Raw genomic sequence first — 22,681 nt, 5'->3', positions numbered from 1 at the left:
GAAGTCACTTAGTGGAGTTTTCCATCGGCCTCAAAAGCCAACATCTGTTACAAAATCATATTAAGTAGTGATTAGGAAAATGAAAGCCTTAAAATTAACAGACCAAAGAGCTTATTTCTTTGGCATCATATTTCTTATCTTTTATGGTCTATAGAAGGATCCATATTCTTAATTAATTAATTAATTAGTTAATTATTTTTTTTTTGTTTTTGAGACGGAGTTTCGCTCTTTTTGCCCAGGCTGGAGTGCAATGGTGCAATCTCAGCCCACCACAACCTCTGCCTCCCGGGTTTAAGCAATTCTTCTGCCTCAGCCTCCTGAGTAGCTGGGATTACAGGCGTATGCCACCATGCCCGGCTAATTTTGTATTTTTAGTAGAGACCGGGTTTCACCATGTTGGTCAGGCTGGTCTCGAACTCCTGACCTCAGGTGATTGGCCCACCTTGGCCTCCCAAAGTGCTGGGATTACAGGCATGAGCCACTGCTCCAGGCCAATGATCCATATTCTTAAACAATTATTGATATTCTTTCTGCTATGACCATAATTCAGAATATTTTTAATTAAATTTAATCTGATTTTAATGGGTTTTGTTTTTAACCTCTATCCGTTCACACAACAATGCTTGAATAAATGCAATTGTATTCCTAATTATACCTATATACACAATGCACTTACTACTCTTGACTGTCTTTTACTTACACAGTTTGCAAATTTATGTCATTGTCTACTGTATATATCACGGTGCAGTCCCATGAGTTTATTAGACAAAGCAGTAGTGGCTGAGAGACTTGTACTTAGACTGTATAAGGTGCCAGTGTTTCAAGTACTGGCTGTAGGAAGGACATGGGTTTTTAATGAAAATGGTAACTTTCATGGGGTAACGTAAGATTTATGGCTTATGACCCTTGGTGAGTACACAGGAAAATTACAACTGAAATAGACACATATAAAATTGGCACTTTCTCTGGTATCTTGGTGGTAGTTTAGAATAATACATTTTTCTACCACAATGTGCATGTAAAGTAGCACCTTATGGTGCTTTAGTCATTAGAGTTCTTGGATGTTCCGAAACAGCCTGGCACAAACCTGTCTCATTAAAATTTGCTTTGAGTATATAGTAACTAACAAGGATTTGGTAGAATTTGAATCACTGAGTAAATCGATTTTTTTGGCACAAGTGCATGTTTATTACGTTGAAGGAACAAGTGCACAGGTAACAGATGATATTGTTGTTAGGAGCTTGTCACAATACTCTTGAAATCTTTGGCAGTCCTATTTTATTTTTTATGTGACTATATCATCAAGCGATGAGCCCAATTTTAAAATAACTTAATAAAGTAGGTTCCTCTTGGCTCTGGCAATCTATTCATAGCCCTAGCAATCTATTCATAGCCCTTAAAGGAGATCACATTAGTGAATGGGCAGGAAGTAGCATCCTCAGAACCTGGCAGTGTAAACCTCAGCCAAAGCAGTTGCAAAGGGACCATCTACAGGAATCTGTATGTGTGGCTTCTCATCAGTGATGCCTTTTAAAAAATGCTGGAGGCTGGCCGGGTGCGGTGGCTCACGCCTGTAATCCCAGAACTTTGGGAGGCCGAGGAGGGAGGATTCGGAGGTCAGGAGATTGAGACCATCCTGGCTAACATGGTGAAACCTCATCTCTACTAAAAATACAAAAAATTAGCCGGGCATGGTGGCGGGCGCCTATAGTCACAGCTACTCAGGAGGCTGAGGCAGGAGAATGGCGTGAACCCGGGAGGCGGAGCTTGCAGTGAGCCGAGATCATGCCACTGCACTTAAGCCTGGGCAACAGAGCAAGACTCTCTCTCAAAAAAAAAAAAAATTGGAGCCCTTTTTAAAATTGTACCTGTTTTCTCTTTGACTTACTTTCCTAGGCTATGTCACAGCTGTGTGAATACAAAGACTTGCATCAAGATGCCGCTGCTATGAAAAGGGCTATCAGCATGAACTTCATTGGTATTCGGTGCTCTAATGCCATCTTATCTTAAAGAGAAAAATTAGCCTTATAAGACCCTGAACTTCTCAACTGTAAAGACTAGAAAATATCACTTCTGCTGAAAGAAACATTAGGATTTTCTTTTTTTCTTCTTTGTTTTATTTGTCATTTGTTATTTATTTTTGTTTGTTTAGGATTTTCATCTACAGGAAGCATCTTCAAGTTAGCCACATTGTGGATCTGGGTGATGGTGGTATGAACAGTGGATGCCAGGTGCTTCCTGCCCTTCCTCTTTCACTGGGTCCAGATGGCATTCCTAGGGCACCACCTTCTTGAACAACTCTGGGAGAGAAGGAGTGTCACATGGACACAGCACATCCCAGCTCAGAGTCCAGTCACCCACAGTCTCAAGCAGGTGCCAGTGGTGTCCACAGTCACCCACAGTCCCTAGCAGGTGACAGTGGTCTGAACTGAGCTGGAGCTAAAAAAACTTTAGAATTGGCTCCAGATTTGTGACAGCACCTGGGTTTGGTTCTGGGTTTGGTTCTCTGTCCACTGAGGCACTGAATGCATGATGGCCCAAAACTCAACAATGGTGGGAAGAGAGAGTGGCATTGGGGCAAGGCTGTCATTACTCCAAGCACCAGGGTGGCTCAGGCCTGCTCATCTAGTCTTTGGAGGGAATCTGTGCATGTGAAATGAGGCCCCCACATCATGGTTATAAAGGAAGAGATGAAATCAGCTCATCTTCCCCCAGGCTGATAATGGTCACACCACCTAGGGAAGCAGTAAAAGACCTGGCCTTGGGATTGTTAGGCGAGCTACAGAAGTGAAAACTGAATATACCCAGTTCCGGGAAAACAACAAAGGAGGAGCATCTGGGTTCAAAACCTTATCAGAAGATCATTTTCCCAGCTAATCTTGCCCTGGTGCATTGTATGGTCTCAGCACTTGTCAGCAAAACAAAAGCCTGTCTATAATTCTAACACAGAGACACACTGCGCCTCACATTTTCCAGTGCACTGCAGTGGTTCAAGAGATTGCTGGTGCTGCCTGCATCTGTCTGTTTGCATATGGAGAGGAGCTGCAGTTCTCACGGGAGCGGCCTCTGCATCCTGAGGAAGTTTGCCCACACAGTTCTGGTTGTAATAACTGGTGGCACCTACTGACATGCAGTCAACAATGGGACTCCTATGGTGCACAGGACTGTCCCCCTTGTCAATCAAGAAATAATTTTCTGGCTTCCAAAACAGAAGGTGCTGAGGATCAACTGCCTCAGAGTCTACAAGGGAAACACTTCCGGAGACTCTTTTTTCTTGAAAGAACACCAGATCCTCACCAATGTGAGACGTTAGATCAAGTTTTTGTGCAAGGGTGGATGTGGGGGGCAGAATCCTAAGATGCCCCGTGATCTCTGCTGTCTTTTGTTACACCCTGAATCGTCATCTTTCCTTGGGTACCGCCAGACCTGTGCCTTGTTCTAGACATTTGAATATGGCAAAGTGAGGGAGTGGCTCTCTGGGAGTTACCTTTCCTTTCCTTTTATCGGGAACAATAGGAATCCCTATTTTCTTTCTTGCGTTTACTTTCACAGTGCAGTGGTTTGGAATATCCCACTGTCAATTTGCGATTTCCTCCTCCAACCATAATCTATGGCCCTTTATATGTAATTGAATGTTTTCATGCATTGATATTTTGTCTGAAGATAAAATATTAGACTAAACATGTTAAAACATTTCATGCAAAACCTTCCGTGGTTGTAAAGTCTACTCTTCGGTGAATACACAAATTTATCTATTTTATATATTAAAAATTGTATTAGTTGTGATAATGATACTTTCTTTTTTATCTTCACTTGTTAGATATAGTTACTTAAATTTTTCCAAAATTAATGATATTGTATCTTATATTTGATTTAAAATACTACTAGGATATTTGGATCGATAGTTGAAAATAAACGGCAAAATAAGAATTGCTGAAACCTAGTGATAATGTACTCAGGATGGGTTTATTATCTATTATCTGTATCATTGTTAAATGTTTAAATTTCCATGAAAATCTATTACATAACTTAAAATTTTGTGTAAAAATCCTTCGTGCCCTGCACTTAGGCTCCACTGCATAATGAATAAAAGGAAAATGGATTCTCCTGCGGGAAGTTCTGCTGGACTCTCCCCTTCTTTTCCCTGCAACATGCAGAGAGCGTTTTGAGGTCTCCATGGGGTGAGGTGGCCCTGAGTGCCGGGAGGAGTGCGTGTGTGGAGATACGTTTGGTGGCCACGATTCTCCCTTGGGTCTTTCTGATTGTGGGGGTGGTTTTGAGGATGGTTTCTCAGGATCCTCTCCAGGGGAGTTCTCTGCTTATGAGGTCTCCATCTGGGGAGGGGGGAAGATGTCCGAAGGGTGGGGCCTGGTCTCCCCTGTAGGGAAGGCGGGATGTCTGAGGGAGTGCTGGAGGGTCGTCCTCTGTGTCGGGGTCACTGTGCGGGGTCTCAGTACAGCCCTCGACCTGGGGAACTCATTGTGGAGACTCCGAGGTGGTTGGGACCGGGGGAAGGGGGCAGCCTGGGCAGTTGCCACGGTGTGTCAGCGTCGCTGATGCCAGGAGACAGGTTTGGGAGGAGTGTTTGGAGGGGAATAATTGTGGAGTCCCCACGTTCCGGGCGGGGAAACTCGAGGGTGCTCCAAGGCCAGAGGTCAATGCGGGGTGCGCGGGAATAACGTAGGGGGCTCGCAGGGGAATGATGGCTCCCCCGAGGGGTAAAGGGTGGAAGGAAGGGGCCTCAGCAGGTTGGGTCTTGCAGGGTCCTTCCGTAGGGCGTCTGGGAGATAGATCGTGGGGCTCCTAGGGTCGCCCCTACCCGGGGGTATTTTCCCGGCGTCAGACCTTTCTGGGTCCCGGAGGAAGGAAGCGAAACCGGCTTCGCCCTCTGCATCGCCCGGTGGACGCGGCCAGGAGGCCTGGGCTCCCGCCTGCCACACGTGGCGCTTGGCAAACTCAGTTCGGGGGAGTCGCAGGGCTCCTGGGCGGGCAAGCTCCTCGAGCCTTGGGGACAGTGGGGCCATCCCTTAAGGGCTGGCAGCAGGAAGGAACGGAGCTAGTTGCGCACCTCTGCATCCTTTTATTTCGGAATTGGAATTGGGTTTACTTGGCGGACGGTGCGGAGCGGAGGGTGGGGTCCGCGCTCCCCCTGCTCCTTCTCTGCTGGGCGCAGTTTCCAGTCCAGATCCGAGCCCCTGGGGCGCCTGCTGAGGGGAGCGCGGCCTGGTGCGGGGGGGCGGCCGCGGGCTCCCGGGACTGTCAGGGGACATCTGCGCCCTGTGAGCGCCAAGCCCGCCCCACAGCTCCTGAGCCAGCCAACACGGGCGCCCGGCGCACTAAGCGGACCCGCAGCCCCAGCTCCCGAGGTGGACAATTTTGCTCCAGAGCGAGTGGCGACAGGTAGGGCTACAAATGGAGGGAATGCGGAGGGCTGGCCAAAAAATGGAAAAAAAAAAAAAAGGCAAATTATTGAACGTGGTAGTCATGAAATATGGAGTTTCGTATTAGATTTGAGTGTTACATTGGGTTTAGAATGAGTGACTACAATGCAGTTTCAGGAGTGGCGGTAGACAACTGTAAAACTTCAGGCAACTGCGGATAGGAGAGTCGTTGATAACCTTTCTATGAGATGGCTCTTTTGAGCTGTGTTTGATAAGAAATATGCCCAAACCTACAACTACAGCTTTCACATTCCTAACAATCTGAGTCACTCTGAGTCAGAGTGGTCTTCAATAAATTACGGTCATTTCCTTTGCTTTTCTGACCTGGTTAAACGAATCACATGGTTCCTGCCCATTAATACCCCTGCATCACTAACCAAACCTTTGCGTGTTAGCTTGCCGCCTCCGTTTTCTTTATTATGCTTTGAAATGGACAAGAAATAGATTTCATTTTTACAATCTGTGACTTGGGTTTCTCAAAATCTTAAACAACCTTAGTGTATGTTAATTTTTAAAAATGCTTTACTGGGGTATATTTTATATAATACAACCACATATTTTAAGCACAACTCCAGGCTATTTGGTATATTTACAGAGCCATGCGAGCTTAATTACCACCTAAGTTTAGAATATTTGTATCCCTTAAGAGGAAAATGCATCCTATTTGCATTCACCTTTGCCATGTCAGATCTAGACAACAATCAATTTTATGTCTCTATAGATGAGCCTATTATCAGAGTTTCTAATAGCCGGGATCATGAATTATGTGGTCTCTTGGGTCTGGTTTCTTTCACTTAGCCTAATGTTTTTGGGTTTCATTTCTGTTGTAGTTTGCATCATTGCATCATTACATCATTCCTCTTGGATGGCAAGTGGCGTTCTATTACAGGGACATGACCACATGTTATGTGCATTTATGTAAGAGTCTTTGTATGATTATAGGAATTTCATTTCCTTTGCATACTAACTTTGGGTTAGAATTTCTGTGTCCTATAGTGATTTTATGTGCAACATTTTGAGGGATAGCCGCATTTTTATTTCATATTGTTTTATTTTCAAGGTGGCACAATATTTTACATTCCTATTTGCAGCATATGTGAGTTCCACTTCTTTTCTAACATTTGTCATTGTATCTTTGGTATAGCCATTCTAGTGGGTGTCAACTAGTATTAATTGTGGTTTGATTTGTATTTTCTTAACAACTAATGAAATTCAGCAAATTGGCAAATTATGTATCTTCTATGGAAAACATCTATTCAAATCTTTTGTCCATTTTTAATTGGTCAGTAGTTGTTTTATTATTGACTGATAAGAGTTTTTTATATATTCTAGATACTAGCTTCTCTGAGTTTGGTTTTTAAGTTTCCATATATAAATGAGATTTTATATAAAATATATATTATATATATAAAATATATATGTGTGTGTGTGTTCTTTATAAACCCTAATATACCCAAATAATATATACAATTTAAAATATTTTCTCCCATTAAGCAGCATATTTTTTCATATTCTTTTTGATGTTCTAAAAAGAAAAGTTTCCAATTCAATGAAGTATAATTTATTTTTTTAATAAAATTGTGCCTTTGGTGTAATATCTTAGACATATTTATGTAATCCAAGAATACAAATATTAACTATAAGATTTCTCCAAAGAATTTTGTGTTTGACCTCTTACATTTTGATATATTACTCTTTTTGAGTATTTTTGGGGGCATGCGGTTTGAGTTAGGAGTCCACTTTTTCGTTTTGCAAAGTGTATATTTAATTTTCCCAGCAAAATTCTTTGAAAAGACATTTATTTTTCTATTACAATTTCTTGGCATCTTTGACACGATCAATTTACCATAAATTAATGTGTTTATTAGTGGCCTTTCTATTTTATTTTGTTGGCCTACATGAATCTATACTTATGCTAGTACCAGACTATAACATTGCAGTAAAAATTGATACTGGATGGGTGAGCAAGGTGGCTAACACTTGTAATCTAAGCATTTTGGGAGGCCAAGGCAGGAGAATTGCTTGAGTCCAGGGGTCTGAGACTATCCTGGGCAACACACCAAGATTCCATCTCTACAAGAAAAAACAAATGTTAGCAGGATGGGTGGCATGCACTTGTAGTCCCAGCTACTCATGAGGCTGAGGTGGGAAGATCACTTGAGCCCAGAAGTTCCAGGTTGCAGTAAGCTGTAATCCTACCACTGAACTCCAGCCAAAGTGACAGAGCGAGACCCTGTCTCCAAAAAAAAAAAAAAAAAAAAGATATTGGCAGTGTAAGTAACTAAATTTTGTTATTCTTTTAAAAAAATGCATATATTTTATTTCCTTTGTGTATCCACATGCATTTTAGGAAATGGTTTAAAATTTTTATTGAAAAAACTAGAGAATTTGCATTAAATCTATAGATCCAGCTTTTAGTATTTTGATGTTAATATTAAGCATTGTTATTCTTGAATATTGATGTCTCTCAACATATTCAGTTCTTTGATTACTTTTAGCATTTTAGAATAATTTTTCACTATGATGTCATTGCTCTTATTTTCTTAAATTTATTTCTGACTATTTCTTCCTTTTTGAGGCTTTTACCAATGGTGTTTTTGTTTTCATTTAATTTTTAGATTGACTAATTTTATACAGTAGTACAATTTAAGTTTGTATGTTGATCTTGTATCTGATTGTATCTAATTAATTTGTTTATTAATTCATATAGGTTTTTAGTAAATTTCTTACAAATATTTATACAAAATCATGACATGTGAAATGACCTATTTCTTTTTCAATCTGGGGAGTGCGTAGGAGAGGGGTTCTGCCTAGGCCTGGCCCTTCTTCCCATCTGGTCATTGTGTAAGGCCCAGAACCCTGGGTGGGGGCTAAGGAGAGGCACAGGCTCTGCCTGGGTCCCAGGGAGGGGCAGGCATGTAGGGAGATCCTGGCTCCCTCTTAGGCTGGTTAGGATGGATGCCAGAGCCATGTTGACAGGGCCCTGGGAGCACAGCAGAGGCCCTGGGGGGTGCCCTGGTGAGGTGTGCATGCTCCTTCTCCCCAGCTGAGCTGCCCTTGGCCTCTTGCTGCCAGCTCTGTTCCCCCTGGGAGAGACTTGGTTCCCTCCTGGCATGGAAGTGGCTGTGAGGATGGGAAGGTGGAGCTGCCAGCTTCTCAGTTGGAGCTCAGAGGCCTGGGGTAACAGTGCAGTTGTCCTCTGGGAGACAGTGATGGGGGGTTCCATCCACCTCCCTCTCACCATCACCAGTGACTCTCAGGAAGGAGGTGACTGTCAGGGCACCTGCAGGGGGCAGCAGGAACCAGAGGCCCCAGCGGGCCTCTAGGCCCAGAAGGCAGAGGAGATGCTCAGTGCCTGTGATTGGCAGACTGGGGCAGCCCCTCAGGGCCTGGGCCTGGCTCTGCATCAGCTGTTGCCAAAGCAGTTCTGCCCAACCCTCTGGGGTGGAAGCTGAGCAGAGGACCCCCCTTACCCTGTCAGCCAGTCTCTTAGGCCCTCAATCTTGAGGGGTGCAAGTACCCCAAATGCTGGGTTATCCTGTCCCCCAGTGACCTTGCCAGCAGTGGCCCCTTTCTGGGGGTATAGGGAGATGGGCCCGAATGCAGATAGCTGTGCTTTCTGGTATCCTGGAGCCACTGGGGCCTCCTGGCCCATAGCCATCCTTCTGGCCAACCTACAGCCAGATGCAAGGCAAAGGGAGTGCACCCTTCCTGGGGCAGCCCTGGTAAGTGTGGTCCCACTGAAGCCCAAAGCCAGCTTGAGCTCCAGCCTGGGACCCACCAGCTGCATTAGGGCAAGGGTAGCAGCAGAGACTGGAGTGAGGAACACAGATCGTGCCAGGGAACTGGCTACTTTGCTAACATGGCCGTCCTGAGACCCCAGGGCACAGGAGAGGGTGGCACCAGGGGAGCAGGGGAGTCCTCATGAACAAGTTGGCAACTCTCTCACTGGGGAGGTCCCCAGGGCTTCACCCAGAGATGAGGAGACCTTCAGGGTTCTCCAGAGGAAGGAGGAGGGGCAGGACCGACCCTCATGGGTAAAAGGAGGCCTCTGGGGAACCGGCCACATTGCTTTGAAACCTGATCAGGGGATAGGTGCCCTCTGCAGGTGGTGGGCTCCCAGAGCTGGGGAGGGAGGATGGGGCCTGTGGCCACCTGGCCTTGTCTTCCCTCCCCTCATCCATGCCTCCCATTCTAGACACGCCAAGGAGCACAGGTTTCTCACCTAGGTCCAGGTCTCTGCCTCCCCGCTTCTGGGATCTCAGAGCTCAAAACTGCTGCTTCACAGTGGGTGGGGGCCCTTCCTGCTTCTCCCCTCATTCCAGGGGCATGCCAGTCAACACAGCCTTTCTCTGGGACCTGGTAGGGTAAGTTCCTCCTCCTATCTGCCCTTCCTCTTGCTGCTTCTTGAAAACCAACCGATCTCTGCCCCTCCTACTCCTGTCTGCTCAGTCATTAGAGTCAGGCAGTTTTTCACTGTGGGGCAGGGCTGCTCACTTACCAAGAGCTTGGGGTTACCCTGCCTGGGGCTGTTGGGTCGCCAGAAGGGAGAGGAAGTCCTTGTGCATCCTTGTGGTTCTTGGCAGTTTCATGGAGGGGTGACAGCAGATGCAGTTATTGAAGACTCGCAGTGGCCAGGGTTTCAGGCAGTGCAGCAGCCGTGGGGGTGTGGCTGTGGAAGGGAATCTGGGTTCCTTCTGACCGGTGACCTTGGGTCAGGCTCTGGACCTTTCTGAGCCTCACACACCCTTATTTAGGGTGAGAAGGAGGGGACCATATCTGAGCTCCCGGAGGTCCTATTTCTCCTACGTCGTGGGATACAAGGGAGGGATAGTAGCTTCTCTCCATGTTCCTGATATGCCTTTCTGTGCTGGCGAAATCTCTGTCTGAGGCTCCTGCTCCATGCTTCCAGTGGGTCTGGTTTGGGCCCACACATTTCTGGGAAATGCACCCTAATCCCACTGCTGAGAGCTGGGTAGGGAAGAAAAGATGGGGCTGGCTGGGATGGGTGGATCTGGGTGCGCCGTTCTATCTGGAAGCTGACCCAGACTCTGCTCAGGGCTGAGACCTTTGAGCTCTCAGCCAAGCCAAGCCAAGCAGGCCTGCCTGGCTGATGGGCACACCCTGGGGTCCCAGGTCCCCATTTGCTCAATGGGCATCCAGGCAGGCCTGTGTTTGCTGGAGGGTTTCTGAGAGGAGGCCCCAGCTCCCAAGGGCAGGGAGGGGCTCTCCTTTGTTCCCCTGGTGCCTAGGTAGGAATGGAAAATTATGCCACCTAGTCCCTACTCTCCTCACAGACTGTAAGTTGGGGGATGGGGTGTAATTTTGCCATCAGTGGTCATTGCGGCATTTGAGAAGAGGGCTTATTTCACCTAGGCCTAGAAAGATGAGTGTGCATGCCTGAAAGAATGGAATATCAGGGGCAGCCTGGACAAAAGAACAGAGGTGGGAGGGCAGGTGCAGGGTCTTCAGCCTTCTGTGTTTTGGTGCATCTAGACCTGAGTGGGAGGCAGGAAGAAACTGAGGCTGGCTTTAGGTTGGTGCCTGAGAGTGCTAGCTTAGGAAGCTTGACTTAGAGAGCAGTGGGCCTATTAGAGGGGCTCCAAGTGGCACTCTTGAAACAGGAGAAATGCTAATCCTAGGGCTGTGGCCACAGAGGTGGGGGACCATGGGCCAGTTGGGAGATTAGGGTGAGTGATTCAACAGGGAAGGGGGACCTACATAGAGCAGCAGCCAGTTTGTGGAGGAAGCTAAATTCCATTCCCACAAGACGAGTCTTCAGTGATGCTTAAGGGTCAGCCACATGTGATGCCTGGGAGGCAGCTCTCCCCTTTGTCTGAAAAGCCTGATCAGGGCCAGGATTAGGATTGGCCATGGGAACTTCATGGTGGAAGGAGGATATTCGAAGCCATGGAGAGGATGAGGTGAGAAAGAGGAGAGGCTGGGCCCAGGCACATCCCCAGCTCAGGACTGGTGGAAGGGGATGGAGCCGGAGAGGGAGGGACGGGGGGGTCATATTGGTCAGGGAAGAGGAGGAGGGAGTGTGCAGTGTTGGGGGATGCTGCTGAGAAGTCACACACACTAGGGCTGGAGAAGTTCCCTGGGCTGGGCCCTAACAGTGGCATTGGTGACCCTGGGGAGAGTGCTTTGGGCAGTGTGCTCAGGTGGAAGCCATGCTGTGGTGGGCTGAGGAGCAGCAAATGGGAAGAGAGGGCTCAGGATGTGGGAGGCAGGAGGCAGTGGACTGCAGGGGTGCTGAGGATGTGGTGGGACTGTGGGATGGAGGCTCAGGAAGGTATGCAGACACTGTTCTATAAGGCACATGCCCCTCCATGTGAAGTGAGGCGGACAGCCCTCCCTCACCAGCTAGGCCCATCTGACTCAGCTCCATCCTTGTCACCCCCAGAGCCACAAGGACTCACCAGAGAACTCAAAGAAGGAGGTTAGTGCAGCCAAGTCACCCAGAAAAGGTGGGCTGGATGAGGTCGATTTGGGAGATAAGATCCCAGGTTAGGAACTCATTGTTATTCAGAACATGGCTTTGCTGTGAAGATCCTGGCCTCCAGGATACAGCCCTTCTCTCACAGGTAAGGTGGAGGAAGGGATGCTGGAGACCAGGCCTGAGTCTGCTAGGAAGGATGAAGCTAAAGTACCAAGTGTTACCCATGCTCCTTCTGACCCCATGTCATAGGCAGGAAACCGAGAGTCCTGTGCCTTGCACAGGTGCCAAGACTAGCTCGGTCATGGAGACCCTAACCCAGTGGTGCTAGAGAAATTAAAGGCCCACAGAAATATAGAGCGTGGAGTGGGAAATCAGGGGTCTCACAGCCTTCAGAGCTGAGAGCCCTAAACAGAGATTTACTCACATATTTATTGACAGCAAGTCAGTGATAAGCATTGTTTCTATAGATTATAGATGAACTAAAAGTATTTCTTATGGGAAATAAAGGGATGGGCCAAAGTAAAGGGATGGATCTGGCTAGTTATCTGCAGCAGGAGCACGTCCTTAAGGCACAGATAGCTCATGCTATTGTTTGTGGTTTAAGAACGCCTTTAAGCAGTTTTCGCCCCTGGGTGGGCCAGGTGTTCCTTGCCATCATTCCAGTAAACCAACAACCTTCAGAGTGGGTGTCATGGCCATCACGAGCATGTCACAGTGCTGTGGAAATTTTGCTTATGGCAAGTTTTGGGGCCAGTTTATGGCCAGATTTGGGGGCCTGTTCCCAACATGTCCCCCTTCTTTGTTTTGCAAAGAGATAAAAGCAAAGGCAGCTTTGTCACAGTGAGCTACTTCTCACAGGAGTCAGGATCTGCATCTGCATACTATACAAAGACAAACAACACAGATTAAAAGCACAATCATTGTTGAAATCATAGAGCTTCCAAGTGTTTTTATCCATTTTAATGGATTACTAGCTGCTAATCCATCTGCAGCTCCTTCAAGTACTCCAGTTCCTAGCATTAAGGTCAGATGTGCCTGGAATGCTTCAAATATTTGTTCTTTTAATTTTGCAATATCCAAAGACAAGTTTTTAGAGTGTGCTTCTAGATGCTTTTTTATTCTTTCCTAAATTTTGTTCTTATTAAGAGTCATTAATAGCTTCCACAAATCCTTATGTTTAGGTCCTATAACGGGCCATATCATTTGAGGTTGAGGGGCCACTATACCACCATGGTGCCAGATAATAGGAACTCTTGCATATTTCTTATCATTTCTACCATCTGACCGTTTTGTTCAGACCAGCTGAACATAGTATGGCCATGGCATGCAGAGGGGTGCAATTCAAGCTAAACATCCCCTTAGGGACCAATCAATAATGATTCCATAGGAATCATTGCACAGCACCTCTGCCTGTTCTGCAATGCAATCTTCCTAAACAAGTACATTCATTTTTTCTGCCTAGGTTCAATTCTGTTTACAAATAGGTTTTTGAGGGCAGTATGCCTCAATTATAGGACCAGATTTATTATGGCAAATACTGAGATCAGAAAGCATGTGTAACTGTGTCATAGAGTGATTACATCCAGGCATTACTGCCAGCCAAGATTGATAAATATGCCCAATAAATATAATTGTTCTCTGTGTCAGCCCTTGTTGAAGGAATACTCATGGCAATGGTGATCACCACTATCATAGCTGCCATTAAATTACTCATTGTGACTGGTTGTCCTGCTTTCCTTAGGTTTTCCTCCACCATCTGTGACAGCTTCTTGATCTGTCCCCAGGTGGGTGGCTGTGTTTGATGGGTGTTGCTTGTGACAGTTGGGGTCCTCCTCAGTGTCAGCCCCAACATGACTGCAACCAGGGGGTCCTTGGGTTCTTCCTGGAATCTCTTCCTCAGCATCTGCCTCATGGTAAGGTTTCAGGTTTCTTGATGATATCCAAATCAGCTGTTGATTCAGTCCTGGAGAAACACAAGCATAACCTCTACCCTGTTATTATTTTACCTATTTCCCAAATTTTTGTTATCAGATCTCTCCACCAAACCAGTTGTTCTGCTTCTGTCTTTGCAGCTGGTTTCTATAGATGCTGTTCAGCTGCTGATAACATGTGGCCTTTAGGCACACTCAAAAAATTTAAAGTTAATAATGCTAGATTCAATTGTGTATGGGCTGTCCCGTAATCCCTGTTTCCCCTTTCTGTTTTTGCAACTGCTCTTTCAGGGAGAGATTCATTCTTTCCTCTGTGACTTGTCCTTGAGAATTATATGGGATACCAGTAATGTGTTTAATATTCCATATAGAGAAAAATGTAGCTAGAGCTTGGCTAGTATAGCCTGGGGCATTGTCTGTTTTAATAGAAGCTGGAATGCCCATCACTGCAAAACACTGCAAAAGGTGATGTTTAACATAGGCAGAAGACTTTCCTGATTGGCATGTAGCCCAGACAAAGTGAGAAAAGGTGTACACACATACATGTACATAAGCTAGTCTCCCAAACAAAGGAACATGTGTGACATCCACTTGCCAAAGAGAACTAGATTCCAATCCTCGAGGATTAACTCCTCCTGTAAAAGGTGAGGAATACACCATTTGGCAAGTTGGGCATCATGGATAATAGCTTTAGCTTCTTTCCAGGTAATGCTGTATCTGCATTTGAGACCAGAGGCATTAACATGGGTTAAACTGTGAAAGTGTTTAGCATTAGATATTGCATTAGCAACTAGGCAATCAGCCATTTGATTCCCTGCAGTCAAAGGTCCTGGAAGAGGTGTATGAGCCCTAATGTGAGTGATGTAAAAAGGGTACGTTTTACTCCTAACTGCTATTTGCAGTTGGGTAAATAAAGTTATCAGTTGTTCATCTGTATGGAATAATAACTGAGCATTTTCAAATAATTGTGTGGAATGAACCATGTATGAAGAATCAAAAATCACATTAATAGGCATATCAAAAGCAGTCAATACCTCAATTACAGCTACAAGCTCTGCTTTTTGAGTTGTAGTATAGGGCATCTGAAAAACTTTACCTTTTGAGCCAGAATAAGAAGCTTTACCATTACTAGACCCATCTGTTAAGACATTCTCAGCACCTTCAATTGGTTTAAATTTAATTATTCTAGAGAGGATCCAGTTAGTTAATTTCAAAAATTGAAACAGTTTTGTTTTAGGAAAATTATCAAGAATACCCACAAAGTCAGCTAAATGCGTTTGCCAAGTAAGACTATTTATAAAAGCTTGCTGTATTTTTGCCTTCATGAGGGGGACAATAATTTTTCCAGGATCATAACCATGTAATCTAACAATCTGCATTCTCCCATTTCCTATCATAGTAGCGATTTGATCCAAATAGGGAGTTAGAGTCCATGAATTAGTGTGTGGAAGAAAAAGCCATTCTACTAAGTCCTGTTCTTGGACAATAACACCAGTAGGTGAATGCTGAGTTGGAGAAATTAGCAAATCTGGAGTCTTCTCTGGATCTATTCTATTTATTTGAGCTTTATGGACTTGCTTTTTGATTAACTGAAGCTCTGCCTCAGCTTCTTTTGTTAATTGCCGAGGGCTAGTGAGACGAGGATCTCCTCTAAGAATAGAAAATAGGTTACTCATGGCATAGGTAGGAATGCCTAGAGCAGGTCATATCCAATTAACGTCACCTAGTAATTTTTGAAAGTTACTTAATGTTTTCAATTGATCCCTACATATAGTTACTTTCTGTGGCACAATGGTAGTGTCATTTACCAAGGTCCCCAAGTAGGAGTAAGGAGGAATAGTCTGAATTTTGTCAGGAGCTATAATTAAACCAGTGCCAGAAATTGAATTTTGCAAGTGATCATAACACTGGAGTAATATTTCTCGAGTGTGGCCAGCACAAGTTATGTCATCCATATAATGAATAATGTAACACTGTGAAAATTTTTTATGAGTAGGTTTAATTGCTTGCCCTACATAAGTCTGGCAAATTGTTGGACTGTTTAACATGCCTTGTGGCAACACTCTCCAATGAAAATGCTTAGCAGTCTGCAGGTTGTTTACTGCAGGAATTGTAAATGCAAACCATTCACAGTCTTGTTCAGCTAAGGGGATAGTAAAGAAACAGTCTTTTAAATCTGTGACTACTAAAGGCCAATTTTTCAGAATCATAGCAGCAGAAGGCAATCCTGGCTGTAATGTCCCCATAGGTTGTATAACTGAATTAATGTTTCTTAAATCAGTTAACATTCTCCATTTACCTGATTTTTTCTTAATTATGAAAACTGGAGAATTCCGAGGGAAAAATGTTGGAGGTACATGTCCGTTTTCTAATCGTTCAGTAACTAATTCCTCTAAAGCCTCCAGTTTCTCTTTACTTAGTGGTCATTGTTCTATCCAAATTGGCTTATCTGTTAACCATTTTAAAGGTATAGGTTCTGGAGGCTTAACAATGGCTGCCATCAAAAATGATATCCTAAACCTTGGTGGGAACTTTGTCTTTCCGCTTGAAGCGGTTCCTTCAAACCTTGCAAATTTTTTTCCTAGTCCCATGCCAAGGACGTACTCCATTTCATGCATCATATGGTGACTTTAGGGGCTGTATAATTGCTCTGGAATTAGAACTTATGCTCCCCATTGTTGTAATAAATCTCTCTCCCATAAATTTATAGGTACAGAAGTTATAATTGGTTGAATAGTCCCAGGTTGTCCATTGGGCCCTTCACAATGCAAAATATAACTACTTTGATATACTTCAGGGGCTTTACCAACTCTATGTTAAATTGAGTGGGTTGAATTGACCACGCAGATGGCCAGTGCTGCAGAGAAATGCTTGAAATGTCAGCTCCTGTATCTACCAGACCTTTAAATTTCTTTCCCTGAATAGTTATTTCACAGGTAGGACATTTATCAGTAATTTGATTCACCCAATAAGCTGCTTTGCCTTGTTTATTTGTGCTTCCAAATCCTTCTGTTCATTTAATTTCACTTTTCCTCATTTCCACATATGGCACAATCAGGAGCTGTGCTATACACTCTCCTGGCTTTGCTTTCCAGGGAACAGAAGTAGATATAACAATTTGAATTTCCTCATTGTGATCTGAATCAATGACTCCTGTATGTACTTATACCCATTTTAAATTTAACCTAGACCTTCCTAGAAGTAATCCTATAATCCCTGCTGGCAAGGGTACACAGGCCCCTGTTGAAACTTTTTGTGGGCGGTTCCCCAGGCAGAAGGCTTACAGCTTTTGTGCAGCATAAATCTACTGCAGCACTACTGGCTGTGGTGGGGGACAGATATTTTACAGGGGTGAGGGAATGGCCTGAGCTGGAAATGCCCCGGTTTGGAACAGGGCCCGGGAAGGGCCCCTCATGGCATTTCCCAAAATTGGGTTCCTATCTTTGTCAAACTTAGAGTGACACTGATTAGCCCAATGTTTTCCTTTTTTGCATTTTGGACATATTTCAGGCTCAGCAGTTTTCTTTTTTCCCCTATCTGGTGGCCTGACTCACTGTTTTTTTCTACATTCTCTTTTAGTATGACCATGCTTCCCACAGTTAAAACAAGCTCCAGGAAATGGAGTATTTCCTTTACCCAGTTTCAGTCCTGCCATTGCCTGGGCTAGCAGAGTAGCCTTATGCAGATTACCTCTGATACCATCATAGGCCTTGATATTATCAACTGAATGTGCTTTCTGTCTAATAGGTTGCAGAGCAGCCTGGCAATCGGGATTAGCATTGTTGAAAGCTGATAACCATAACACTATATCCTGCAATCACCTTTGTAAGAGACTCCTGTAACCAAGCTATAAAGTCCGCTTACAGTTCTTTTGGTCCCTATTTTACAGCACTAAAGGAAGGGTATTGCTCTGCTCCTGAAGTAATTTTTTCCCAAGCTCTAATGCACACTCCTCTAAGCTGCTCTATGGCATCAACCTGCATAACCACTTGTGCATCTAAACCAGCCCAGCTGCCAACCCCCAAAAGTTGGTCTTCAGTTATATTAATTTGAGGTTACGCCTGGGTGTTGCAAGCAGCCTGAATGGAAGCTTCATCTGCCCACCAAGTTTTAAATTGTAAGAATTGAGCAGGAGTTAAACAAGCTCGAGTAAGAGCATCCCAGTCAGTAGGAATCATCTGACTGGAAACAGCAACATTCTTTAACAGTTCCATTACAAGAAGAGAACCTGGTCCATATTGATTAATAGCTTGTTTAAATTATTTGAGTAATTTAAAAGGAAAAGGCTTAAATGTAGCTACGATATTTCCCTGTTGATCTGGGGGTGTATATTCTAACAGGGAATTTCCAAGCCTCTAAATCACCCTCTCTTCTAGCTTGCTGAATTCCTGTCTGAATAGAACTGAGAGCAGTCACTGGAGGCACTGCTTGAACAGTCACTAGGGCTACTACTTTTCACCCAGTGTCCTCCAGAAAAGAAAGATCTGGAGGGTCAGGCCACTCTTTTTCTTCAAAATAATGAGGTGGTGCAGAAGGGTAGGGATGAACCTCTTCCTCCTTTGCTGCTTTAGCTTTAGCTGGCAAACAAACCTGCTCTGTTTCTTCATTATACTCTCCTTGCTCCTCATCATCAGTGTGAAAATGTTCCAAGGTGGAATGAACCAGAGCCCACACTTGTCCCATTGTTACCCTGATGCTTCTGAGCTCCCCTTCTTATTCACCACGGGGATTGCTTAAGAGTACTTGGGTGTCCTCCAGCTTAGTTCCAAGTTCTCCAACTGTCGCTCTGGTGACCCTTCGACCTGCGTTCAAGCTTCCACATTGTGTGCTGCTTGCTGAAACCAGCTCGGTTGTGGAGACCCTAACCCAGCAGCACTAGAGGAATTAAAGACACACACACACAGAAATATAGAGTGTGGAGTGGGAAATCAGGGGTCCCACAGCCTTCAGAGCTGAGAGCCCTAAACAGAGATTTACCCAAATATTTATTGATGGCAAGCCAGTGATAAGCATTGATTCTATAGATTATAGATTAACTAAAAGTACTTCTTATGGGAAATAAAGGGATGGGCCAAGTAAAGGGATGGGTTGGGCTAGTTAACTGCAGCAGGAGCATGTCCTTAAGGCACAGATAGCTCATGCTATTGTTTGTGGTTTAAGAATGCCTTTAAGGGGTTTTCCACCCTGGGTGGGCCAGGTGTTCCTTGCCCTCATTCTGGGAAACCCACAACCTTCAGCGTGGGTGTCATGGCCATCATGATCATATCACAGTGCTGCAGAGATTTTGCTTAGGGCCAGTTTTGGGGCCAGTTTATGGCCAGATTTTGGGGCCTGTTCCCAACACCCAGGGACATTCAGCCGGTGTGCTGGACATGGGAATGTAGTCCAGACTTAGGTCACTGCCCCACTGCTAGAAGAGAGCTACCAGCTGGATCTGCCAGGCCTGTTTGTGGAGAGGAGTGGGAGTGACTGGCTGGTGGGAGAGGTGTCCCAGAAGTCCCAGCCTCTTGCTCTGTGCCCTGAGTTAAGTCACCTCTCTCTGGGCCATGACTTCACCGTCTGCCAGAGGGGAGGTGGTGCTGGGTGGTCTCCAAGGGCAGAGCCAGCCCAGAGGTGTTGCATGCTTTTAACTCAATGGGGAACCAGGCAAAGCCCTCTCATGTCCTCTGTGTCCCCAGGGTTGGGCCTTGGAGTGCCCCTAATGGAAGGTGAAAGCCATTTTTCCTGGGGCCGTTAGTACCGGGCTAGGGAGGAGACAAGGCTGTTCTTTTCCCTCCCCTTGTTCTTCCGTATCCCCCTACTCTGCTCAGGTGTTACTCTTGGTCTCAGGAATAGCCAGCAGGGCCAGGCTCCATCCAGCACACACATACGAGTAGGTGGACATGGTGTGTACAGCCAGGACCTGGAACGTAAGCCAAAAAGTGGGAAACTGAGTATATTGGGCATTTATTCTTGGGACCTGGGTATTTTGGGCTGGGGACAAGGGAGCATGTCCTTTCTCCCTGCCATATGGCCTCTTCACCAAGGTAGTGGGGGCCTTATCACTGGCAGAAGTCTTCCCCCAGGAGATGAAGCAGGAGATCCACCAGGTGCTCATGGACCATGGAGTCCCATGTCATTACACCTGCTTCTTGCTGCACCCAGAAGACAACACACTGGAGCACTTCTTAGTTCTGCACAGCATCCAGGGGCTGCAAGAGGGCTCAGTGCTGTGCAAGGTGGAGGTTGGTCTGGAAGTTGGGTGGCCTGATCAGGGGAGGGCTCCTGGAGGTCCCTGCCCTGCTGGAGTCTCTATGTCACAGATGAGCACGTCAGGGCAGGATTGGAGCACAGCTCTGCCTCTCAGGCCATCACACCTGCACCCTACAAATTCATGGCCCATGGATTAAAAAATAGTCATGATGCTAAAAATATCGCGGAGTACAAAGCCGGGCTGGAAATCAGCCTGATGGAATTCTGTAAGTATAAATGACAGTCACTTAAGAAAACCAAAAAGGCTCACAGCTCCTGAGTGCAGAAGTCAGCCTGATCCAGCACAATAAATGGGTGTGGTGAGACTGGCTTGGTTGTAAACTCTGCTCTCGTGGACTCAGGTTCTTTGGGAAGAAGCCGCTCAGGGTCCCAGGGTCTCTCTGCTTGTTCAGAGCAATTGTGGAAAAGGTCTATAGTTCAACGGTACACAGAGTTGATCATAGAAACTCTCTCCTCCCCCTAAATAACTGCGATTCCAAATCCCACGGAGGGGCAGTGTTCCAACTGGGGACCTGGGAAGTCCTCAGGCCACCTCTGCATGGGGGCTGCCCCAGGAGAGCAGTGTGAGTTTGTGAAGACCCTGAAGCTCTGACGGCCCTGCCCACCTGAGACACGGGCCCACACAGATGAGGTGGCCTTGTGGGCTCCCCAAGCCCTGGGTGACCTCTAGAGGCATTTGGGAGAAAGTTCTTTGCCAACAAGGATCGCTGCTTGCCAGCAGGCAGGTGTGTGTGTGTGTAAACCAGAATTCCAGTGTTCATAGTGAAATTTGAAAATGAAAGCCTAAAGCTGAAAATTAAACCATGCATGATAACACACCCGCAAACTCTGCTGTGTGCTAGGTGGGCTGTTCCAGAGTGCAGGTGCCTGGGAATCCCCCACTTCCTGACAGAGCCCTATACCGTGTGTGAGGCCCACATCCAAGTGGACCAGGGTGGAAACCTGTGCAAGAGCATGGACCCTGACCCATCTGATGTCTCCAACAGGGCTGAGGGTAGCTTTTTGTCCTTCCTGAGCATTTTCACTGGGGGTGACCTGGGAGGTGCACAAGGCACTGGGATTGGGAATTGGGAAGAAGAGCAGGGAGCATGGGGGCCAGGGACTGACGAAGGGGCTGAGGACCAGGGCTTCCCACTGGAGTCATCTCGGGAGGCACCCAGACCAGGACCACATTTAGGAAGAGAGAAAGCTGGCCCTGGATGTCCTTACCTTGTGCCGACCAGTGGCCGTGGGTCCCTCAGAAGGGCTTGAAGATGGAGCCCCTCGGTGGCACACCACCTGAGTACATCCAGGGAGCCAGGAGTAGCCATGGTGTCTTGTGCAGTCCCAGAACTGTGACTGGAACGGGAGATTTCCGGGCGGGGAGCAAGAAAGAGGCTCTTCAGTGGGGTGGAGGGCCACATTCCAGGAGGCCTGGTGCATTCACACTTGGCCATTCCTGCATCCCGTGCAGTGCCTGAAAGTGCTCACCATAAGCAGCCTGAACCCACCGTGTGGGGACCTCATGTGCTTGTTTGTGATCATGGTTGAGGACCTACAAGGCCGCATCACCGCATACACACGGGGTTTTCACCTCAATCAGTGAGTCCCTGCCAGCCAGCCATAACCCCCTGACATGTCACCGGTTCTGGGTCTGTGGGTAGACACCCAGCCATCTGCTCAGTGACCACCCTCTCCTTGTAGATCCATGGCCTCTCACCACAACCCCAAACCTTCCAGAGCCACTTCCAAAGCCCTTCCCTAGCGGAGCTGCTTAACTGTATCAGCAGGACCTGCAGAAACCACTTTGCAGGAATGCAGAAATAAAGGTGGTGCCTGTGTCATTTCTGCCCTGCCTTGTCTTATGCACATGGAGTAATGGGATGAACCGGCCAGCCTAAACTCCAGGGCATCCACCCGAAGAAACAGTCCCCAGCCCCTGGTGACTGAGTCCCCCTCTAGGAAGTCATCAGCCAGCGTGGGAGAGGGCAGTCTTGGGAGAGGAGCTCGTTTGCTTCTGTCTGACTTCAGGGCAGTGTCTCAGGGTGTGGAGAACCCACAGCAGGGAGGTCTCGGAGCAGAAAGTGGTCCATGGCAGGGCACTGAGCTTTGTGGGCTGCCCCATCTCCCCATCCCCTACCTGCCACAGTGTCCAGAGAATGGCCACCTTGTTCTAGATGTGCAGCTAGATGACCCCCAGGGAGAACACACCATGGACTGCGTGTGCACACAGGACACCTCCACCTCGAGTCTGGGCTGCAAGGAGCACATTTCTGGACAGGGGCCTGGGGCCTCTCCCTGTGCTCACCAGGCACCCCCCTCCGTCCTGGGTGCCAGACGGTTCTGTTCACTCTCCTGTAGTCTTTATGCTGGGCTGTTCATTAGGGCATCTGGGCCTGTCCTTGGGGAGGTGGAAGAAGGGACATCGCAGAGGAGGTCTCAGCCACAGGTGAGCCCGTGTCTCCCTCCTTGGCTCCCCTGCAGACCTGGGCCTGGAGTGAGAAGTTCCAGATGTTGAGGAAGCTGCTCTGCAAGGATCTGTTTGAGCTGCTGCTTCAAAAAGGGCCATATTGAAGGTACCCACAGCCTCTGGTGAGTGCTTGGCAGCCTCAGACCCACCTGCCACCTGGGGCCAG

At 46.6% G+C, this 22,681-nt stretch overlaps 1 protein-coding gene across 1 annotated transcript in view; it reads left to right on the top strand.

The window, feature by feature from the left end:
* Positions 1 to 21,872, top strand: part of LOC129015245 (putative cyclin-Y-like protein 3) — a 53,454-nt gene extending 31,582 nt beyond the window's left edge. The window contains 4 exon segments of the mRNA XM_054452870.2: positions 9,767 to 9,808; positions 10,694 to 10,745; positions 19,845 to 20,038; positions 21,750 to 21,872. Of these exon segments, the coding sequence (XP_054308845.2) occupies positions 9,767 to 9,808; positions 10,694 to 10,745; positions 19,845 to 20,038; positions 21,750 to 21,872 (411 nt within the window).
* The last annotated feature ends 809 nt before the right edge of the window (positions 21,873 to 22,681 follow it).

This window comes from Pongo pygmaeus, chromosome 18, assembly GCF_028885625.2.
Source record: "Pongo pygmaeus isolate AG05252 chromosome 18, NHGRI_mPonPyg2-v2.0_pri, whole genome shotgun sequence".
Taxonomy (NCBI): Eukaryota; Metazoa; Chordata; class Mammalia; order Primates; family Hominidae; genus Pongo; species Pongo pygmaeus.
The sequence above is the reverse complement of the archived record's forward strand: the minus strand, read 5'-3'. Positions and strand labels throughout refer to the sequence as shown.